The sequence below is a fragment of the Sorghum bicolor genome, chromosome 6 (assembly GCF_000003195.3).
Source record: "Sorghum bicolor cultivar BTx623 chromosome 6, Sorghum_bicolor_NCBIv3, whole genome shotgun sequence".
In the NCBI taxonomy this organism is placed as follows: Eukaryota; Viridiplantae; Streptophyta; class Magnoliopsida; order Poales; family Poaceae; genus Sorghum; species Sorghum bicolor.
In genome coordinates, this window is record NC_012875.2 from 55,468,692 (window position 1) to 55,492,444 (window position 23,753).

A 23,753-nucleotide genomic window follows, 5' to 3' on the forward strand; every position below is an offset into this window, starting at 1 on the left:
CTATACAATTAGTTTTTATTTTTATTTATATTTAATATTCTATGCATGTGTCTAAAGATTCGATGTGGCGGGGAATGTGAAAAATTTTGCAAATTTTTCAGGGAAGTAAACAAGGCCTTAACTAGTTAAGGAAACATGCTATCAGTAGGTAGCTAGAAGTCAGAAGCAAATTGAATTAGTCCTCTTTTTTTGATGCCATGCACTGCCACCGGCAGCCGGCGAACTGATTATTGAGTTTTGATGAGCTTACACTCCAAGATCAGTCATATGCATGATATATCCATGCTCTATCTATTGTAGAGGTCATTGAAAGTGTTTTCTCCATATTTACATCATCATAAACTTTATTCCTAAACATATTGAAGGTGCCGACAATATTATGTAGCAACAAATTCTTATTAATATCATCATGCAAGCTTAGGAACAAGCTCAACTTATTTTTAACTTTCATAGAAAAGTGTATACCAGTAGGTGTCATATCCTCATCAGCAACCATGGAAGAACTTCAGCAATGTCCAATCAGCTTCTATAAGCCCTTCTTGACATCCAGTACAGTTGAAACAATACTCGCCACGAGGGTTGTAATCACCACAACTGCCGACTATGATAAATGGGTAATGAACCCACAAGGTGGTCTGAGTGGTTTGTTGGTTCCATTCAATCTCAAGAGAGCAACACAATGTACAATTAGCTTGGGTTGTTTGCAACCAATTAGAATCATCGTGAAGGAGCATGGACTTGACAACAATGAAGAGGTAGGACTATCCCAAAAACAACATCCCTAATCTCCACCACAAGCGACCTCAGGGCGACACCAAGTCCAGGGAGCTAGAGATAGCAGTGGATGAAGTGGCTACTAAACATTGTGTAGTGCAGTGGCTAGCTACTAAACGTTGTGTAGTGCAGTGGCTAATAGAACCTCTTCAACAAGTCACGGAGCACTCGTGGCCACATCCAAGAAAGGGAATCAAATATTGGCGGAGTTGAACTTCAATGATCGAAAGCAACCCGCTTTCTTGTGCTGTGCTGAGGTGGAAGATGACCTCCATGGCGATCTCTAGCTAAATCTCAAAGTGGACAGTTGTTGTTGGCGTTATACTAGGGAGCGGCAACCACGGTAGATCGATGGTGACAACGACTATTTTCTACGAGAGTGGTGGAGCTAGGGGAACTCGCCATAGGAACCTCGACGCCCCAATAATCTTTTTTTATGAAGAAAAAGGGGAATTATATTAAAACTCGACACTGCATATCCCCAAATTACATATGAAAAATTTTGAAATAAATAAGGCACACTAGTCTATGTTGATTTTCCCATCATCTTCTTTCTAGGATCTAAATCTTGAAGAGGGTCACTGACCCATCATCCATGACGAAAGGGAATGGAGGAGAGGTACTGATCACAAGTGGTTAGCCGAAAAATTGCACACCAAGGGTGCAAGCCTTGGGAGTTGGACCAACGAGTAGGGCGGATGCAATGACAACGATAGAATAGGAAGCCTGAGGGACGACTGGATGGGAGCAGAAGTGCAGAACACAAGGGAAGTTGAGAGGGTGAGGAACAACGTTAGGGGAGGTGGAAAGGGCCGAGAAGCAAGTCAATCCTTCATGCGATCGACAACAATGGCGACGAGAAACTATAGACATGTCACCGCTGCATTGTTCATCGTGGCCTCATCCCTCCTAAAGCCTAAGTTGATGAGTGGATTTCTAGAAGTTATATTAAAATTTTATGATTGATCGGTTTGGCCATACTACCTCCGTTCTCTTCTATAAAGCGCGCACACATATTAAGATTTATTTTTTTCTAAAAATATCAACAATTTACCTAATAATAATTTTTTACTATTAAAATATAAATTTGATATGATTAGATCTGTACTAAAAAACCTGTACATCTCACTGAAAAGCTATAACTTTGTTATAAAAATTATTTTCATTTAACATATTCTTTTTTAAAAAATATAATTTTCGTAATTAGATCTTTAAATTTTTTTAGGCACGGTTATTATTAAAACATTGAATATAAAAAGATTAAATAAATATTTAAAAAAACTCGAGGTGGAGAGGGGGCCGGCACGAAGCGATGAGGCGATATGCGGAAGCTGCAAGCTGCCATGCTACTGCGAGAGGGAGAGGAGTCACCGCAACGCGCCAGCGCCACCGTCTGATGTCTCCTGCTCCCCGCTGCTCCGTCTCGCTCCCTCCGCCTCCTACTAATGCCTCCACTACCAGCACCAGCGGCGGCGGGGGCGGGATGAAGGCGCAGCGGCACCCGACGGCGTCGCAGGTGAGGCGGCTGTGCAAACAGGGCCGCCTGGACGGCGCGCGGCGGCTGCTCCTCGACGCGCTCCCGCGCCCGCCGCCGCCGCCGCTCTACAACGCGCTCCTCATCGCCTACGTGGCCCGCTCCCTCCCGGAACACGCGCTGCGGCTCTACGCGCTCCTCAACCACGCCGCGCGCCCCGCGCCACGCTCCGACCACTACACCTACTCCTGCGCGCTCACCGCCTGTGCCCGCACCCGCCGCCTCCGCCTAGGGAAATCAGTCCACGCGCATCTCCTCCGCCGCGCGCGCTCGCTGCCCGACACCGCGGTGCTCCGCAACTCGCTCCTCAACCTCTACGCCTCCTGCATGCGGTACCGAGGCGACGGCGGCGTCGACGTCGTCCGCAGGCTGTTCGACGTGATGCCCAAGCGGAACGCGGTTTCCTGGAACACACTGTTCGGTTGGTACGTCAAGACCGGACGTCCCCAGGAAGCTCTGGAGCTGTTCGCGCGTATGCTGGAGGATGGCATCAAGCCCACGCCGGTCAGCTTCGTCAATGTCTTCCCCGCAGTGGCCAAGGAAGATCCCAGCTGGTCCTTTGTGCTCTACGGCCTACTTGTGAAGCATGGGAGGGAATATGTCAATGATCTCTTCGTTGTCAGCTCGGCCATCGCGATGTTCTCTGAACTTGGGGATTTGCAGTCAGCTTGGAGGGTGTTTGAGTACACTGCCAAGAAGAACACCGAGGTTTGGAACACGATGATCACTGGGTACGTGCAGAATGGGAAATTTGCTGAAGCTATGGATCTCGTTATCCGGTTAATGGGATCTAAAGAGGTTCCATTGGATGTCGTGACCTTCTTGTCAGCACTCACGGCAGCATCACAGTCCCAGGATGGCAGGTTGGGTCAGCAGCTGCATGGCTACTTGATCAAAGGAACTCACGCCACTTTGCCAGTGATACTTGGTAATGCACTGGTTGTAATGTACTCGAGATGTGGCAATGTCCAAACTGCCTTTAAGCTCTTTGACCGCTTACCAGAGAAGGACATTGTTTCTTGGAACACCATGGTCACTGCTTTTGTGCAGAACGATTTTGATTTGGAAGGCCTGCTGCTCGTTTATCAGATGCAAAAATCATGTTTTGCAGCTGATTCAGTGACATTGACTGCAGTTCTCTCTGCCGCGTCCAATACAGGAGACCTTCAGATTGGTAAACAAGCCCACGGTTATCTCGTAAGGCGTGGCATTGAGGATGAGGGCTTGGAGAGCTATCTGATTGACATGTATGCCAAGTCCGGTCGCATAGAAATAGCTCAGAGAGTATTTGACGACTATGGTAATGTCAAAAGAGATGAAGTCACCTGGAATGCCATGATAGCAGGGTACACACAGAGTGGGCAGCCTGAACAAGCAATCTTGACATTCCGGGCAATGCTTCAGGCAAGTCTTGAACCTACTTCAGTGACACTTGCCTCGGTGCTCCCTGCATGTGATCCTCTAGGAGGAGGTTTATGTGCGGGGAAGCAGATCCATTGTTTTGCTTTGCGCCGTTGTTTGGACACCAATGTCTTTGTAGGTACAGCTCTTGTTGACATGTACTCCAAGTGTGGCGAGATTTCTACTGCAGAACATGTCTTTGCTGTTATGATTGAAAAGAGCACCGTCTCCTATACAACAATGATTTCTGGTCTTGGACAGCATGGTTTTGGCGAAAGAGCATTGTCACTTTTCTACTACATGCAAGAGAAGGGGCTAAAACCTGATGGTGTGACCTTCTTGGCAGCAATTTCAGCATGTAATTACTCTGGGCTGGTCGATGAAGGGCTTGCTTTGTACAGGTCAATGGAAACTTTTGGGGTTGCAGTTACTCCTCAGCACCGTTGCTGCATTGTGGACATGTTAGCTAAAGCCGGCAGAGTGGAGGAAGCTTATGAATTTGTGCAGGAGCTGGGGGAGGAGGGTAACTTCATTTCTATCTGGGGATCACTGCTCGTGTCCTGCAAAGCACAGGACAAGCAGGAATTGGTGAATTTAGCGACAGAGAGATTGCTCTGCATTGAGAAGAAGTATGGCCATGCTGGTTACAACGTTTTGTTGTCACATATTTTTGCTGCTGAGGGCAACTGGAGTAGTGCTGATAGCCTGAGGAAGGAGATGAGGTTGAGAGGGTTGCGGAAGATGGCAGGTTCTAGTTGGATTAAAGTCCAGGATGCAGCATTACAAAGCTCCCCTAAAAATGACCATGAATACTCATTGCTGCATGGGGGTTGATTAAAGTAGAGATGAAATCATCTGACATGTATCAGTACTGCAGCAGTGGAAAGCTTGCTGATCTGGTGTTTGGTCATGTTCTGTGACGTGATCAGTTCAGGCTATGACAGATTAGCTTTTTGGTTAATTGCAGCATTAACACTTTGACAAAATTGGGGCACTTAGGAACATTTACATATATAAACCCACAAACTGAACTGCCGCACTACTTGTGAACGGTGAAATAGCCCTGCAGGTTGAGACCATGATGTCCTCAACCTAGATGCAGTGATGCAGGAAGGATATGGATTAGTTGAATGCAGCGTGTTGCAAGCCGCGGTGAACAGTGGCCAGTGAGTGTATACAAGATACTCAATACTCATGTCACGACCAGCAAAGTTGTTGTTTTTAGTCGCAGTCCAAGGCACATGACATGCATGGTGATTGGTGAAGTGTACAGCAATTTGTTCATATCTGAAGATGGGCACAGTCGCACAGAAAGCATTCATGTAATTACTCAAATGAAGATGAAAATCATCAAGTTACTTTTTTTTTTCTTTGTGCTCGACGTTTTCTCCTTATGCGCATCTATGAAACCTGAAGGAGGCATTTTTCTTGTAAAGCTCAAGGCAAATAAATTCTTGAGGTCATTAAACTGAGTAACCAAATGATGAAACCAGGTTATCTAGAAAAGTGTCCTGGTATGAAGACCAATTCCACAAAGTTCAACAGTAGCAAAAAACAATGGTGTCATTTTTTCATCATATGGATATAATTTAAACTTTGTTGTTTCGAGATATCAGGAAAACCAATGACAAACTACAGGCTCATTCAAGCAATTCAATCTCGAAATGAGATGGATACAAGGTTTAAAAGTTACAACTGACAGTTCCCTACAATTCTATATCTATTCATTTGCCCACACATCTGTTGCTTGATATGAGTTTGGTCGGTGAGCTCCTGACCACTTTGATTGTGTGAGACAAAATACTGACAGTTTGTTATGAGACTTGCCAATGGTTGTAGCAGCAAAGCAGTTTTGAACATGTTAGCCTTTCCAGCTTAACATCTCTTGCTATGAGAATCACAAAATTGCTTGTACTCACAGTCACAAGGACCCATCCTCACCTGTAGTTAACGGCCAAAATGAAGGAAATGTCAAATAAGTAAAACAGAAGGCGTATTGTGGCTCTTACGAGTAAATATATAAGACTAGCGGCAAACCCAAAACTAACAACGAAGAAAATGGAAAGGATGCAGACTATTGGTGAACTGTTCAGCTAGAACAATAGATTCATGAAACGAATAAAATAAAACTGACCTTTCGGAAAGTGAAAGAAACCCGCCTTGAATTCCTTTTGATGACTTGACCACCCACTGCATCAATCTAAAATAAAAGAGGGCACAAACATTAGCATGTTATTTACAGGTTGAATTTGTGCATTGTGAATAATATAGAACAAAAGAAAGCAATGCATAGAGTTGAAGAATACATACTTTATGATGTGGTATGTAGTGATGCCAGGCATAACGACCTTCTCCTGACATCAATAACATTGACCGAGGAGGTAGGAAAATGGCTTTTCTTATGCATCCTGGCTCTTGACTGCTATCTTCATCAACTCCATTGACCACACTTGGAGCACGCCAACTGCCTTTAGTATATTTCCTGAACTCCATGATGCAAGGTCCAGCCAAAGAAAGGCTAAAAATCATTTCCTCAAATGCTGAGTGTGTGTCTATGTGTGGAGACAAACCTACACCACAAGGATATTCATTTACCTGTAAAACACATGAACAATTTAATGCATTGTTTTTTATTTCAAAAGCTAATGTTGTTATCACTGCTAAGGGCTCAAATCTAGATTGCATAATAGACCAAGGAAAGAATAAGAATTATAGGCATATACACACTTACTGTCAATTGATCAACTAAGCTGGTGGTACAGTCCTTCACACCGGGAAAAGAAGCAATCTTCTCAAGGACGGTTGAAACAAACGTAGGTAATTCACCCAAGAACTGCTTTGAATCAACATTCCTTGTCTGTGGATAGCAAAAAATCTTTTTCAACATAAAGCTAAGGTAGTCTGAAGCTAAAGATATGATGATTAAAGGAAATTGTGCAGTAGAAATTACAAGCTTTAAGTTTGTTCATGCTACAGAAACCTTTACTGTCTATGTGCAGCAGAAAAGTGAAACCAAACTGCATTTTATCACACGGTGATACTTCAGGACTTGATTAGGTTCAAGACTGGTGAAAATGGGATAGACAGTATGAAGGGCCACAAAATGAAGCCAATGTTTCTCACACTTTTGAGTATAACCCTTTTTGTTTCTTGGCAGCACAAATGAAGGAAGACCATGCTCTCTTAATGAAACAAAAACATCAGGCAGTAGTCCCATTCAATTATTGATGTAAAGAGAACGCAAGATAGTGGAACACTGCATCATCCTGAGATACTTACAAGATCAAACTTACTTCGTACAGAAACTCATAACCATAATGCTGAACTCGTCTCTTCGCCAGTCTTTTCCACGTCTTGCTATCCACAGCTGAAAGTAACTCCTGAAAACGAAGCAAAAGGTACAGTACCACTCAGCACAGGGAAGCAGGGCAATTTAGCAAACCCTGGACAACGAACAGAGATGACTCACAATTGGCTAACCTGTTCCTCAGCGGCAGTCACGAACTCCTGAACCATGTAAATCCCCGGGATTCCGAGCTCCGATGCCGCGAGAGCCACCGGTACAGAGCCCCCTGGGCGAGCCTTTGGCTTCACGGGCACCGAATACCGTATGTGCAGCACGCGACCCGCAAGGAGGTCGCAGGGGCGCCCGTGGAGCGCAGCCATGGCGGCCTCCGCGGCGGCGGGCTCGTGGAACCGGACGATGATGCGGGCGCCGCTCTCGTCGGCGGCCTGGACCCCTGCTACCTCCCCGAAGGCGCCGAACGCCGAGCGGACGTCGGCGTCGGTCACTCCCACCGCGGGCCCGCAGTTGGCCACATAGAGGACGGCGCTGGGAGGCGGAGGAGCGGTGTCCCCAGCGAGCGGGAGCGGGCGTGTGTATCCAGACTTCGTCGCCATCTCTACGAACTTGCGGCGCGGAGGCGAACCACTGAACCAGAGAAAACGCGGGACGAACTGCACTCCGGTCCGTAGCGCCGTCGCCCGTCGGGGCTTCTGCGGCGCGATCCCGGCCGCCGCCGAGAGGGGTGAAGCGAAGCGAGCTGGCCCCTGCTGCGTTCGAGGAGAAATCCTGCGGCCCGTGCTGCTTGTTTCGTGGGCTCGTGCTTCGTGGCGTGGTCGAGGCGTACCGACCGTTTCGTTTCATCGAAGCCCAACCCAATAACTGAGCCTTGGCGTCTGGTCGGAGGTGAAGAGGGAGCTGCCCTTGGCGACGTGCGCCCAACAACCCCGACTGGGCCGGCCGGGCTGCATCTCGTTCCGCCGCCCAACAACCCCTTCCGCTGCATTCCTCCGCGTGCGTTCTGTGTGTCTCTGTCGCCACCGTCTCGCTCTCCGGCGACTGGTGGGCCGCGGCCGCGCCGCCGCCGCCCTAAGCCAGGTGCTGAGGCTTTCGTTGGTTTCTTCGCCGGCGACGAGCAGCCACCAGGTACTCCCACCCCTTTTCTTCCCTTCATCCTGTGCGAAGCTGAGGACCGAAACCCTAAGCTAAAGCTATTTAGCTATTTGATCTGACAAGCCGTACATATGTACACTCATGCCCCTTTACTGGATCCGCCTCCGATCTCACCCCAATGCTCTTCGGTGTTCGTTTCACCCGCTTTATTCAAATTGTGAACTTGTAGGCTTGCTGTATATGTGCTGCACTGCTATGTCCTCTCTGGGGCCAAGTTGTTTTAGGGGGTGTTTAGTTCCCCTATCATCCCGAAAATTGGCAAAATGGTTGCCATTCTCCATTTTGGATTTTGGCGTCAAGAGGCCAAAAAATAGCCCAAAAGAGCCTCAAGAGGCCATAACGAGGTCAATAAATTCTGCATTTTGGATGGAACTAAATATAACCCTAAAAATTTTTAGCATTTTGCATTTCATTGTTCCAAAGTAGTTGGTATTTTGCATTCCATGGGGAACCAAGGGTCTATTTGGTACAGCTCACAACAGCTTCATGATTTGTTGTGAGCCGTTTTATTTGCTAAACACTTATTTCTAAAACAACTTCATGGGTGAAGCTGTTTTTCTTCTCCTCTCACAAAGACATGAGTTGGGATGAAGCTGAAAAAAGTAGCTTATTGCAGCTCTCTCCCTCATTTCTCTCTCTCAACTATGCATGAAGTAGTTGGTGAAGCGATTTTACCAAACACTTTTTCCAAAACAGTTTAGCTTCATCTAGAAAGTTGTCCATGAAGCTATTTTCTATAAAAACAGCTTTACTAGTGAAGTTGAGCTGTGCCAAACAAGCCCTAAACATGCCCTTAGTCACTTATTCAGATCGTGAACTTGTAGGCTTGTTGTATATGTGCTTTAATGGCGTCTCTCGGGCAAAGAGCCGGAAGCTACATCTGCTCAGAGCTGTGTGGCACAGCTCTGAACCAGAGGCACTACTCCACTTCGAGGGTGGATTGGAAGCAGCTGCGGCCAATGATTCTGAAGAGGATTAAGAAACGGTCAAAGGACTACCCAATCAAGCGGATGATCCCGGTTGCGGAGGAGGTGGTCAGGGCTAGGGAGATTGTCAATGAGGGCGTCTCCAGACTGCTCAAGGTTGTTCCTGTTCAGTCATGCAAGTAAGGAAAATAAAGAATTTTTTATTTATTTTGAAAACAAATTGTTTCAAAAAAATAAAGAAATTAGTCTTTTCTCGTCTTAAGTGAAAAACAATGATAAATCCAGTCTTACATATAGTACACTTTATTATTGATGATTTGTGTGAAGTGCTTTAAAAAAAACTATAGCATCTTGAATTAGGCAAGTATCAAAAGGATTAAAGAAATGGAGAAGTAGGAATACTATGACTGCATAGTTAGTGTTTTTCTTGTGTCTCTTCACCATTTTAGGTTTTTATCATCAGTATGACCCAATTCTTGCAATGCAAGTTAACTGTTCTCTGTGATATTTATGCCTGATTATAGTTTGTTGATTCTTGCCCTGAATATTTCTGCATTTCATCAGTCTGTTTAACACCTTATGTATTGATTTGGACTGAAGGTTTTGTCCTGAAGCTCACATTGGAGCCACAGGTCATCAGATGAAAACATGCTATGGTTTCAAGTGTATGATCAAGGACCGACCACATGAATGGCAACCAGGCAACTTGAATGACATCCTTGTCCCTGTTCAGGCTTTCCACCAGAAAAACATGTTTGAAGACGAGATAAAGCACGACCAGCGGTTCGACTTCACTCGTGTCCCAGCTGTCCTTGAGCTGTGCCATCATGCAGGTGCAGACATACCTGATGAGATTCTATACAAAAGTGAACAAATATCTGATACACTCAAAACCAACAATCAGCAATCTGCTCTGATCTTGCCAGATGAACTCAGATATATCGGTCAGAGAACACTGGATGCATGGGAATACCTGAGATTAGGTGTCACAAAACTCCTCTTGGTGTACCCATCCAAAGTTTGCAAGCATTGCTCTGAAGTGCATATCGGGCAATCAGGGCACAAGGCTAGAATGTGTGGAGTATTCAAGTTTGAGGGCTGGAAAGGGATGCACAAGTGGAACAAGGCTGGAGTGGATGACTTAGTTCCTCAGAAGATTGTGTGGCATCGGCGGCCTCATGACCCACCGGTCCTTGTGGACGGCGGGAGGGATTATTATGGCCATGCGCCTGCTGTCATTGAGCTCTGCATGCAAGTGGGTGCAATAGTACCCCCAAAATACCATTGCATGATGAAGACACACGGCTTAGCACCACCTGTTCGATGAGACCAATATGTAATAAAGTTGACTGCCTGGTTAGATACAGGAACTGTATAGATCAGACACCAAAATAATTTTGTTTGCGATTGAAATTTCTTGGGTGCAAAAGACTGTTCTGGAAGAAGCCATCAATTAACCGTAATGGCTAGCTGAGGAGATACGCCATTTTGAATATTTTTATTGTTATCAGAATCCAGAAGGTGGGACTGGAAAGAAAAGGTTTTCAGGTCAGTAGCAGACACAACTATTATTTTGAAGGCCCTCAGACAGTAGGGAAAATTTTGCATTGTAAAATAGTAGAGCAGCTTACTTCATTGCCCTTCATTTGCTCAGACTCGTTTCTCTAGAATGGAGGAAGAGCTTTAGGAGTAGCCTACTATCTGCTCTTCAGTGACTCAGCTGAGCTACAGTAATAGCAATGTTGTCATTGTCTTACATGACTTCATTTTGCCAAATCCTTTGATAGTAGTGCACCTCAATGTTGTACAAGTTTTTCCCAGCGCTTGAATTTACGGGCAATTTTGTTATGTGCAAACCATGTAAACATATCAGAGAGATTGACAATATTATGTATTGTATGTATACCCTGCTATCAAAAGGCACAAGCATTCTTTCTTACAGCTGTAGCTTTGTACACGGACTTTTACTTGTGTTCTTTTTTGCTGTGCCGGATACTGATCATTGACTCACATTGGCTGACATCTGTTGTCCAAAGTTGAATGATTCTCATCTATTTTCAAAATGTGTTTGTGCTCTGGACCAATCCTGGTCGAGCCCAGCATCATCAACTGCAGAGTAAAGCGAGCTCTCGAAGTGAAGGTTTTTTTTGTAATTTGAATCGTGTCACCGGATTAAACCACTCTAAATTTGAGCTAAGATTGAAAGGAAACGATTTTATAGCTGAGAGCTGAAAAGCTAAAGGTTTCGCAGTTGAGGACTGAAAAATAAACTCTCTCCTTTTTCCTATGACAACTACTTGTCTACAACATTATATTGGTGTATTACTTTGTTTGATCTTTTGATAGTGAGATATGCAGAAGTATTTCCATGTTTGTACTTGAATGGATGAGAAAAGAATCAATAAACAACCTTATTGAGCGAGGTTGCTTTTATTAGAACTATTTTTATTATTAGTTATATATTTCAAATTATCTTAGAAATGGAACAGTGTAATATATAATTTGGCTGCTACTGCATCCATGGGCAAATTTGCAACACCCCATGTGAATAATTGGTAAAAGTATTTATGCAAATGCTTAACCAGACGTGGCTTGCAGCAGCTGGCCAGCAGCGCCTTGGAACATCCATGTGGGCCGCGGCCCAAGACCGGATGCTAAGCTTACTTTTAGCTCAGTGCCTCTGTTAGCTGATTAGCTGAACCCAGACAAAACGCTTTAACAAACATAATACCACCTCGGAATCGCAGACAACTATCATCCAGCTTATAATGCTGATCCTCGGTACTCACAGCACGACCTTACTTGAACAGGATCTGTTCTATAGGCTCGTACCACTGCATCCTTGACTGATAAGGAGGCAAGCACTTCAGCTTGGTTGATGAGCAATGACCTGTGGGCTAGAGCGTGATTAACGGCTTGGATTTGAACTGTGGTGTCCATATCTATGGCTGCAGAGGATCGTTCCTGGCCAGGCTTCGGCTTGGTTTGGGGTGGCCCATAGGTTGTCTGACAGGCTTTTTTTTTTTGTTCCTTTTACATTCTTACCCTCATCTTACCTTACACAAGCAGTTCTCCTTTAACAAATCGTGACTATACAGATGGGCTGTCTATCACAAAAGAAAATGGAGAAGTTGACAGGATTCTACGATTATTAACATCCTTTGCTATTGCTTTCCTACAAAACTGTTGCTTCCTTGAGATCTTTCATCTTTCAATACAAGACTAGAATTCCACGAGTTGTGACAGAATTGTTGTTTACTCCAAATCTTTCACACATCACCAACAAATCTCGAGGTACGCAGCATATCAACGCTTGTGCAGACACATATCACCAATCCATCAATCAATCACTATGCGCGCGATGCTACTTCATTCTTCAGGATCACAAAACCTTGCTGATGCAGAAAAGCCTTTTGGGACTGCTGAATTGCCGGCTGTCCTCGCTCACCGTCTCCTTGTCAGCATCTCCAATGGCGTACAAGGTGAAAGGGATCGTCAAGGGCCTCAAGGCCATCTCCGGGATCTTCGGTGAGCGGGCATTTCTTTCCCGTCTGAATCCTGAACTTTGTGGCCACGGTGATTCCGATGTTTCTTCCTCGATCGCCTGTTTGTTTCCTCCATGGATCGTCCTTGTATCTCTGACACACAGCTGGGACAGCGCGGCGGCAAATGCATCTCTGAGCTGGGTAAACATTGGAATTCAGTTTCAGTGCTGCCGTGGCAACTTGTTACAAATGTCTGAATAATTCTGATTAGTTGAGTTTTAATTTTGGTAAATGTTATTGTATATATTCTGGCAGATGGACGACATCATGGCGTCCTCGGACTTGTCGTCTCTGGGTTTTTCCCGTTCGCTTGAGCTTATCATGTTTTTTTCTCACAACAAATCAGCGAACGGTACTTTCTGTCATGGCTTATCAGCCAAACAAACAAGACGGCGTTCACTGGTACCTCCTCCTGGGTTTCTCAAGGTACAGTGACCATTCGTCCTACTTTTCATTTCAGAATGCAGCGTTTTGCTGTGGTTCAGTTCAGTGGTTGCTTCCTAGTTCATACCGCAGACATCCTCCTCTGATCCGCTGCTCTTAGTTCCAACATTTTTTTTTCTCGATTAAGTACCTTAGTTCCAAGATTACACACTTCGTTTCCCTTCACGTGATTAGGAAGGATCCCGTGCGGCCGTGCCTGACTGCCTGTGTCGTGTTCTTGCCAAGTGTGCGCCGCTGGCACCCGTTCTGTGGCGGTTTCTGTATGTCTGACTGATCTCGGCCGCCAGCAGAGTGTCGGCGCGGCCTCAGAGAACACCGGCAGGCGAGACGACTCGGCGTCGGCGATGTGCCCCGACGTCCCAAGGCCGCCGAGGAAGCCGGGGAGGAAGAAGCCCAAGGACGGCTCGCCGACGGCGCCGTCGAGATCATCCAGCAGCTCCGCGGACGAGGTGGCATCGCTACCGTCACATGTCGATGCTGCTGCAACTGCAAATGTCGCGTGGTGATCAGAACTGCAAATGGCGAGGCTACAAACATTGCTTGTTTTAGCCATCATCTTAGCTTTGCCTCGAGCCGTCATTAGCTTTGCCTCAAGCTGTTATTACACTCAGAAGATTGAGTTGACAAATCCTCGCGACGAGATTGACAAAGTCACCGCGGACACATCGTTGTTGATGAGAACATAGCCTACTACTGAAAACACAAAATCGTTACTGAAATGTTCGCTCCCACAGGAGGTTGACATCAGTTGTTATAGCTTCTTGAAATTTGCTTGTATAACTATTTTGATAGTAGATAGTTAAATAGAGACACGTAGACAGAGCGTACCCGTGACCACTGATTCTACAACCCAAGCAAATAACACTACAGTAAAAACATCAATTCATCATTTAGCTTTTTGTCAAAGGCTTCTTTTTCCCGTTCTCACTCTTAGGTCTTATTTAGTTCACCCTAAAAAACCAAAACTTTTAAAATTCTCCGTCACATCGAATCTTGCGGCACATGCATGACTAATTGCACAGTTTACCTGTAAATCGCGAGATGAATCTTTTAAATCTAATTACTTTATGATTAGATAATATTTGTTAAATAAAAATGAAAATGCTATGGTGTTAAAATTCCAAAAAAAAAAAAAAGATCTACGTAAGGCCTTTAGACTCTGAAAAAGCACGTTGCTTGCCTGGGTGCCTGAGACTTAGGCCTTCGCAGCCTCTGCAGGCGACTACAAACTGCTGCGAAGCCCCTAGCAGGTATGAAATGGATTACGCGCGCAGATGTGGACGACGGGGCTACAAGCCAGCTTGGCGCTTTGGGAGTGGCCCGAGTATCACGTCATACTAAGTCGACTTTACAAACCATCCGAGAAACAAAATCACTTTAGGTCTTGTTTAAATCTAAAAACTTTTTTAATTTAGATATTATAGCATTTTCATTTATATTTGACAATTATTACCTAATTATAGACTAACTAGGATCAAAGAATTCATCTCACAAATTACAGTCAAACTGTACAATTATTTATGCCGTAAAATTCGATGTGATGAGAATTTTTTTTAAAAAAATAGATTTTGGATGAAACTAAACAAGGCCTTACAAACCATCCAAGAAGCAAAAACAACTAGTGCATGAACTGCACGAACTAGCCAAATCAGGAATTTTTCATATTTCTTATTTTCCTTTCCTACGAAAATGCATGAAGTAGTCCAATCGGAAAATATTTCTAATTACTATCTACTATAAAAATAAATTGATTCCTCTAAATTTCCAGCATTCCAAGGGCCGCTAATGTGCAGGCCACCACAATCCCGGATTACAATCTGTACCGCACTGAGCATATTACCACAGGTGACAAGGGTGCAGTATTGCAACCACAATGCAGTCAACAATCAGGGGAACACCCAAACTTCTGTTGACTAAAAAAAGTTACAAAGGAATGCTTGTCATCGATCATATATTGTACGTATCCAGTGTCTTGTTCACACAGGACCAAGTGGAGGGATGGGGTAACAACATCGAAAACAATCAAGCAGAATCATCGCACTCCAATTTCGCTAATACAAATAATTTACGCCTGCAATGAATCAATGACATTCCTCCGGTCCACAACTCCACACTAAAAGATGCTCCCATAATCCTTTCTTGGAAGAGATGAAGGTAGCCCACTTGTCGTATATGAGTGCCCTCCTGTTCCTCCTGCAGATTTGGGCGTTACGGTTAATATCCTTGAAGGAAAAGATTCTTTACTCCCTTGTTCAGTTGTGCAGGGATTGGGAGGGGTTGGCATGGAACATGAGTTTTCTGCCAATTCCCCCCATTCCCTCTCAAATCCGAACATTTCTTTAAGATAAGAGAGTGGATAGATTACCCCAAGGCACCCCGTCACCCATGCCAAAACTACTAGACCATGCAGGCTGCCCACTGTGATGGCTTCCCATTGGCCGCATTGGACTGGAAGTTGCCTGGTTATATCGCTGATGAAGAATTGGCTGTCCATGATGGGGACGGAGATTTTGCTGAGGATAGTTTGGAGGGTTGTAACCACCGTAGTTGATGGGAACACTAGAATGGGCACTCGCTCCTTCCGAGGACACATCAAATAATTGATCTGCTCTGTAACCAAAAACACTAGGACAAATCAGCAGTCTTACAAAAAAGGCAAATAACCAGGGAAGTTCAAAATATTCGGACTGGTTAAGGAAAATAAGGAGTATAAATTAGTTAGGTGGCAATACCTTTGGTTTGTTGGTACAGGGTTAGATGCAGCAAATACATGGCCTTGGAAATTTGCTGATCTGATAGATCCGCTCCCTTGGCCACCTGCATCTCCAAAGTGGAGATTGCTACTTAGATCAGCTGACAGGGAATTGTCTTCTTGCAATAGTGACTCATCACTACAAAATGGAACATGGCATAGATTAATATTACCTTTTTTATACAAATTTACAAGATTCAATTTGAGTATTCCATTTCCATACCTGTAATTAGGGTCCCAATTAGCAGGATCAAGTTCTGATGAAGCTGAAAAGTCAAGTGATTGTGACGGAGCCTGTGAAGGCACATGACTAAACGACTCCTCTAAGGAAATACCACTCCTTGGACCTATTTGTGGTCTCCAACTAGAATGACAAGAACTAGGTCCTGCTGCAGTATGAGAGTGGCCTGTATGTCCTCGAGCATAGGCATCAGAATGACTGAAACTGACACCATCTCCAAAACGCCCTTGTCCATGCTGAGATACATAATCATGTGGCGGCATTGGCAAATTCCTCCTCATGTTATATGGGCCCACTGCTGCAGCTCTTCCTAATGGAGAACCATGAATGCCTCCACTTGCAGGAGAACCGGAACCATGTTTCCCAGTAGAATTAGCTGGGATTTGCATCTGGTAGTTTGGTGGCGTAAAGTGCGATGGACTGGCTCCAAGAGACATAGGCCCAAGACTACCAGGGCTCAATCGAATTCCTCTATCATGTGGGAGACGCATCCTTAATCTAACATCTGGACTAGAGCCAATTTGCGCTAATCCAGAAAAACCTAAGGGTGAGTAATACATATTCATAGTATTAACATCACCGGTGCTTCCGTAGCTGTTACCAAAACCAGGATTACCGGTATAGCTACCATGGCTACCATAGCTTCCATAACTACTCCCATATGAAAAAGGAACCTTTGGAGGGTAGGCATTATTCAGAGGAAGGTATCTGTTCACACTTCCAACCTACAAGTTTCAAGTATAAGGCATGTGGTTTAAGAAAGATTCCATATGGTTATTATTTCTAATAAAACTCAACTCAGAAACAAGAAATGAGATGACATCTATCACCTGCGGGGAAAGACCTGAATGTAGCCAGTGGCCCCCTCCAGGATTGTGATCAATTGCTGCAGCACGAGCAACAGGCTAAAATACAAATGAAAGTCGGGACAAGTTAGGGAGAGAAGAATGGGATCAAATGTCTGAATGAACATGAGCAAAAAAAAGATAATTTTTAAAGGTACATCAGAGAGTGTATAGATATGACCATCATGCAGGCAAATATTATGTGCACTAATTATATAGACAAAAACGACATATATTCAATATATTCTTGAATAGTGTAGGAACATCAAATCATGTGCGAATACACAGCAATTCGCCATCACAAAATAGTTTCAAGGAGTAACATCTGTAATTCCTACTATTATCAAGTTAGATATATACATTGATCCCCAAAGAGAAGCATATTTCTTTTCGTATGCAAAATAAAATAAGAAAATAAGACCATACTCACAATTCTTGCAGTCTCGGGTACAGGCTCATATGGACCAGTGAACGATTCGCCTGTTATGAATGGATGATATAGAGCCTGAAATAGGTTTAAGAAAACAATCAATTTAATTCTAGATGACATAAAAAGGTTATTCTGAATATCAACCTCTCGTTATGGAAAACATGCCATTGTGTAGAATGTATAGTGCATGCAAAATCGATAAAAAAAATTACAATACCCATAGGTCAATAGCAGAAAACATTAGACATGCCCTAAGCCCCTAACATGAGAATGTACATAACAGTTAGGAAATGAAATTGTGCAAATCGCAGCAGCCATACCTGCAATGGTGACCATCGCTTATTTGGATCAAATTCAAGGAGTCCCTTCAAGAAATCAACTAATCCCAAACGATCTGTTTTTTCTGTCTCTGAATCAAAATGCAAGACCTGAGAACATAATATCAAACTTGCCAAGCTTTATTGTAAGAACTCTCACTCGCATATTCAGGAAACCAGCTAAAAAATGTCAAATTTACAGATTATAAATTCAATAATGTAGTTCTGAGTTCCAACGGTAGTCTATACTGTAGAAATGAACATGTGTGAAAACAAAAGATGATGCTTTTAACACAAGGAACTACACAACTTAAGAAAATACCAACATCATGTTTAATAAATAACAAAACAAACATGAATATGGCAAAGCAATAAAATTAGATTGACCTGACTAACAAAGAATAAACATACTATACCGGAAGCCCAAAATAGAATCTAAGGACCAAAAATCTAATTTAGAAACTGAAAAGAGACATTAAGCAAACCTGACAGTTCAGAATTGTTCCAAGGATAGGTACATATGAGTTTGTCAAGCTTCAGGTGTGGGAAGTACCACTTTCCCATCTTTGGCCTCTTGGAATCTCTCTGTTATTAGCACAAATAGTAAGGCAGTGCACAGTGACAGAGTATAAACTAAAGGATCCTGAATCATTTGGGGTGAAATCACAAGAAACTTACCACTTCAACCTCTTCTTCACTTAAAATTCTGTATGCACTAGATAGACCACTAGGTGCCTCATTGCCAGGATATATTCCAACATGTTTAAAAAATCTTATAGTGTTTTTAGCTTCCCTTAGCAGTTCATCTGGTGGTTGGCCCCTGCAAACATATGCACAGGTGTGTTAAATTCTTAGCTGAGTAAAGGAGATAATAAAAATATAAGATTGGCTACATGAGACTCAATAAAGCAGTAGCATGAAGCCATTAACATCAGCAAGTAGCATGCAGCCATTAACATGAGGATGATTGCAAGCAACATGCATAGTTTAGAGGTAAAAAAAACTTGCCCGAGAATTGTCATCATTCGCTGAAGCACATCATATTCTGACGCTCCAGGAAACAATGGCAAGCCTAGAAACAGTTCAGCAACTATGCAGCCGAACGACCACATGTCGATCGCAGTAGTATATCTATTAAATGTTAAGGTTCAAGAAAGCCATTTGAACTGCACCTAAGAAAATGACAGAACAGCAGAATGGCAGCGCTTCATTGAAAAATATACATTAATAAGTAAACAGTGTTCCACAAAAAAAAATGTACCAACAAGCTTTTACTACCTCTAGTCACAAATAATTGACACATTTTGATTTTGTATACATCTTCTATTCATATTTTTCATCGCTAGTGTCTTCTAGAATGTGTTCTTAAACTCCTCCAAATTTATGAGATTTTCTAATCCTTTTCCAATACAAATCTACACATATATATGATATGTCTCCAAACTAAAAGATTTAGAAGCTGCCATTGATGCTTGTAGCTCTTAAGGTTTGACCAAATCTTGTCCTAAGGACATGTTTTTGTGACCGGAGTAGTGAATGAAATGAAAAAAAAAAACTTCCAAGCTATACTGGTTACAGGATACGGATAGCCGAGGAGAACCTCCGGAGACCTGTAATAGCGGCTCTAGCAAAATATAAGGGAAGAATCAATACATTGTTTCAGTTAACGAACATTACTTACAAATAAAAAAATTGATCTACAAAGTTTTTTTAAAAAAAGAAAACCTGGATGTACGAGTAAACTGTTTTACCCTCCAGGCATGCTGATCCAAAATCAATAACTTTCACTGCTGCAGCTGTTGCGACACTGTAAAATTCATCTTACACCATCAAGTTACAATATTCTTTAAAGTAGTAGCCCAAAAACTATAATGGAAAATTCCAATGATCAAAAGGGTAACTCACCTGGGAGCTAACAGGATATTTTCTGGCTTGAGATCACAATGAATTATTCCAGCTTCTCTCATCACAACCATGGCATCCAATATCTAAAAACATAAACAAACACAATTTGGTAATATAGAAGTAGATAATTGGCATTTCATACGATACACTAACAGATATGTCACCTGTTTTGAGAAGGCTTGAACGTATTTCAGTTTCAGACCTCTTAAGTGATTCCTTTTGAGCAGTTCATACCTGAAATGGGAGCTTGCAGTGTGAAAAAAAAAGGGATGAAACTGCTAGGCATAAAGGTTTTAAGAAATCAGCTTACAGGTTTTGACCCAGCATCTCAAAAGCTATGCACAAATGATTTTGAAACGACAGATAATCAAGCATACGGACAATGTTATGCTGATCATCAGGATCAAATTTCTGATTTAACTGCAAGTAGCCAAGTACATCAACAATTGTAATTGTTAGTTGCACTTATTGAGCAAACTGAAGTTAGTTCCTAATGAACCATCATACCGTTCTTAATAACGAAACCTCCATGATAGCTTGATGGTAAAATGCAGGCTGATTTTTTATCACCTTCACAGCAACATAGTCATTAGTTTCTGTGTCCCAGCACTTAACTACTTGACCAAAAGTTCCCTGCCCAAGCATTTCCTTGACAATAAACCTAAGTACAATAATAACAAGGTACAGTTCAATATCATGAAACAAGGAAATATGGCACAACAAACACCAAGTGAAAGAAGAATAACCTTCTGTTTGACATCTTATTAACCAACTCCAAGTTGACATACAATATGAGGTCCCAATTTGCATTGTCAAGCCCATCATTGTGGGCTGGGGTAGAGGGATTGGTGAGGAAGCGTTTTGGATTTAGAACCTCTGAGTACTTAAACTCAGGATCACATTGTAGATATGTCTGAATGATGCCTGCTGTCAATCTTGCAACAAACTGCATTGTAAAAAGAGTCAGTGAACAGCAGGGCATCAAAAGTAACAAAATAATGTCACAAGGGTTTCTACCAGAGAACAGAACATTACACATACATACAAGGAAGAAACCCATAACAATATGTCACAAGCAAGTGCTGTATGATAGGCTTGAAGATAATATCACATGAAAGAAGGGTTTATACAAGAGAACAGAACATCAATATACACATACACACAAGGAAGAAACATATAACAATATATCACACGCAAGTGTTGTATGATACATAGATGCTCATCAAGTCTGAAAAGAGCTAGCCAAAACACTCATTAACTACACACTAGCAAGGGAATATGCTAAAGCAACAAGAGGTGAGTGCTACATCCTAGAACATTCTTACCAGACACACTAGTCAATGTTATTAAGCGTTAAAATTCTTTCATTATCAATTTCAAACCTCCCTGCAAATGTAAGCTTTTGCCTGAAACCACAATAACACACGAGTCCATCGGCGACCAGAAATAAACCAGTTAGACCAGTAAAAGGTTGAATAGAAACCATGCACAAGCAACCAATCAAGCAACAACTTTGACGCGACAGTCAAATGATCAGTCTACGGGTTTCAGTTCATCATCAATAGAAAAGAAAAGGGAATTCAGCTACACTAACACGCTGCTTCCTCATAATTCCCTGAATTTGATGATGTGGAAGCAACAGAGCTACTTCATCATACTTCCCATGAATTTGATGGTGCGGAAGCAACAGAGCAAGGGGTTGCGAGCAAGCCAATACCGATTTCCGCTTGACCCCATGAAGGCTGCTGACGCGGGCAGCAGCCCCATTGGCGGAGGCCGACGGGGACGCCTCCGGCGAAGCAGCGGCCGCCGCAAAACGGGCGAACGCAGTGGCCTCGCTCGGCTTCCACGGCGGCGCCGCGTCCTCCCGCCTTCCGCTGCTGCCGCCACTCTCCTCCATACGCAACCAGCTACACCGCAGCTCTTCAAAGCTCTTACTGAAGAGAACCTTCGCCTCCACCTCCAATCGCGACGATCACAGCATCCACGGGGGCAGCCGAGCAGCGGCCGGAGGAATCCAGCTCCATCCTATGCGGCGGCGGCGGCCATTCCAATGCTCCCTCCTGATCCAACTCCTCTCCGGTCAATCGGAATTGGGGGCAAGGACGGACGGACGGACAGCCAAGCCGGCGTGGGGTATCAACTACAGGTTGGACTGGACTGGACGCCGGATTTGGGATCCCTTTCCACGATTAGGGATTTGGGATTCGGTCTGGACTCTGGATGAGGACCGCGGCGTTGGGGGAGAATCAAACCACAGTCGCAGTCCAATCCAATCCCCTCCTCGATTTCTTCGATTTCTTCCTTCCTCGCCTCGCTCTCCGCCTCTATTTTCTTCTCTTCTTTCCTTGCGGGAAAGATATACTTCCTCCAGATTTTAATTAGCTGCGAATCTGATTATATTAAATAATTAGCGAGGGGATAATACGAGCCTGCGCCTAAATACCTAGAAATTGCCTTATTTTTTTATTACTCCTGCTGCTGACCCCGCCGTTTTCTCTCTCACCTGTAACCCCATGTGCCGTGCCGATGTGTCCCTCTCTGCGAGTGGGCCCAAAAGAATCGCGATCACGGGGCTGGAGGGGGAGAGATCGAGCTGGTGGACAATCCAACGGTTGGCAATTCGAGCGGGGAAACGGCGGGATGGGTGGCCCCACTTGTCAGGGACGCGGAGCTCACGTGGGGGGGTAGTGCACAAGGGCCACGTAGAGTTGCGTGGAGCCCGCGTGCCATTGACGTGTACACCTCGAGCACTTGCGCAGCTGCGCTCTTCGCTGAAGACGTCCAGGTGAGGTGCACCGGCGGCAAACGTGTCTAGGAGAAACGCTCTTGCTGGTGTCTAAGACTATCTCCAACAATCATCACCTAAAATACAAGACTCATTTATCCTTTGGGTAGCGCTACAGGTAAAAGGTTCCATACCTATATTTAGTCTTCTCCAGCAATGAGACCTAAAAGAAAACACTCTCTGCAAATGGGTCTCGAGGAGAGAGAATACCTAAATTTGGGTTATGCCTCTCCTGATACCTAAAATGGGTTTTCTGTATGGGTACTCTGTTGGAGGCTATAGGTATTGTGTTGGAGACCCATTTTGGGTTTGGGTTCCTAAATGGGTCTCCTATTGGAGACAGCCTAAGACTATCTCCAACAATCCTCCCCCAAAATACAAGACCCATTTGTCCTTTGGGTAGCGCTACAGGTAAAAGGTTTCATACCTATTTTTAGTCTTCTCCAACAACAAGACCTAAAAGACAACACTCTCTGCAAATGGGTCTCGAGGAGAGAGGATACCCAAATTTGGGTTATGCCTCTCCTGATACCCAAAGTGGGTCTTCTGTATGGGTCCTCTGTTGGAGGCTATAGGTATTGTGTCGGAGACCCAAAATTTTGGGTTCCCAAATGGCTCTCCTGTTGGAGACAGCCTAATCTATCTGTTGCAGGCTTTCAGCACATGCTACCTAGGACGCGCTAAAAAACCACGGATGTGCTCGTGCCGCCTATGGTCTTTGTCGTGTATCAGTCATTTAGCAATGTTTCACTCATAATAATTAGACTTTGTTCAGTTTTACCTGTAATTCAAATATCTTTTAAAAGTTTTCGTCATATCAAATCTTACGGCACATACATGTAGCATTAAATATAACTAAAAAAATAATTAATTATATAATTTATCTATAATTTCGAGATAAATCTTTTAAACCTAATTAATTTATGGTTTGATAATAATAAATAAATACAAATAAAAGTGCTACAATATTAAAATTTAAAAGAAATCAGATCTAAACAATACCTTAGTGAACAGTGTATTTACTTATAATTTTTCAAACAAGCAAACATACTACATACCACGGAGTGCATGTAAAAATGCAATAAAGTTGCTGTAGTTGTGCTATTTTTCTTCTTGCTTTTTTTACGACGGAAGAATTATATTAAATAATAGTTACGTATATGAACACGTTACAAACAATTTGAATTATACAAATATTCAGAAAATGATTTTTATCTAAACTGTACCTATACTGTGAATAGTTTTGGATCTCAAAACCAAACTTGTACAATGCTTTGCAGTATAAATGACTGTACGGGAAAACAGTGGGTGAAAGGTCTGAGAACAAATGCTTAACGAACGACGAACAATATTCATGTAGGAGGAGTTAAGAAACTTCTTCTTTTTGATGCGTTC

At 43.4% G+C, this 23,753-nt stretch overlaps 3 protein-coding genes across 4 annotated transcripts; 2 read left to right on the forward strand and 1 right to left on the reverse strand.

Moving 5' to 3' along the window:
• LOC8063926 (pentatricopeptide repeat-containing protein At3g22150, chloroplastic) lies at positions 2,076–5,076 on the forward strand. Its single transcript, XM_002447006.2, has one exon. The coding sequence runs from the start codon at positions 2,087–2,089 to the stop codon at positions 4,541–4,543; it is 2,457 nt and encodes an 818-aa protein (XP_002447051.1). The 5' UTR covers positions 2,076–2,086; the 3' UTR covers positions 4,544–5,076.
• Positions 5,271–21,996, reverse strand: LOC8072284. Its single transcript, XM_002448422.2, has 28 exons — positions 21,288–21,996; positions 20,317–20,516; positions 20,078–20,231; positions 19,881–19,990; positions 19,735–19,804; positions 19,571–19,653; positions 19,391–19,472; positions 19,249–19,289; positions 18,674–18,796; positions 18,344–18,485; positions 18,151–18,250; positions 17,669–17,757; positions 17,349–17,423; positions 16,904–16,978; positions 16,056–16,798; positions 15,813–15,971; positions 15,446–15,690; positions 15,195–15,273; positions 13,211–13,592; positions 12,540–12,773; positions 9,775–9,947; positions 9,164–9,254; positions 7,190–7,843; positions 7,003–7,089; positions 6,441–6,566; positions 6,020–6,304; positions 5,844–5,909; positions 5,271–5,650 (listed from the first exon to the last, which is right to left on the reverse strand). Exons 1-28 carry the CDS (start codon positions 21,468–21,470, stop codon positions 5,585–5,587), a joined length of 4,917 nt encoding a protein of 1,638 aa, XP_002448467.2. The 5' UTR covers positions 21,471–21,996; the 3' UTR covers positions 5,271–5,584.
• LOC8072283 (APO protein 4, mitochondrial) lies at positions 7,859–11,032 on the forward strand. 2 transcript variants are annotated; one of them, XM_002447007.2, is made up of 3 exons: positions 7,859–8,138; positions 8,975–9,270; positions 9,692–11,032. In XM_002447007.2, the coding sequence occupies exons 2-3, from the start codon at positions 9,011–9,013 to the stop codon at positions 10,416–10,418; spliced, it is 987 nt and encodes a 328-aa protein (XP_002447052.1). In that variant the 5' UTR covers positions 7,859–8,138; positions 8,975–9,010; the 3' UTR covers positions 10,419–11,032. The 2 variants fall into 2 exon arrangements, with proteins under 2 accessions (XP_002447052.1, XP_021318989.1); XM_021463314.1 differs by having other exon boundaries at positions 7,861–8,138; positions 8,990–9,270.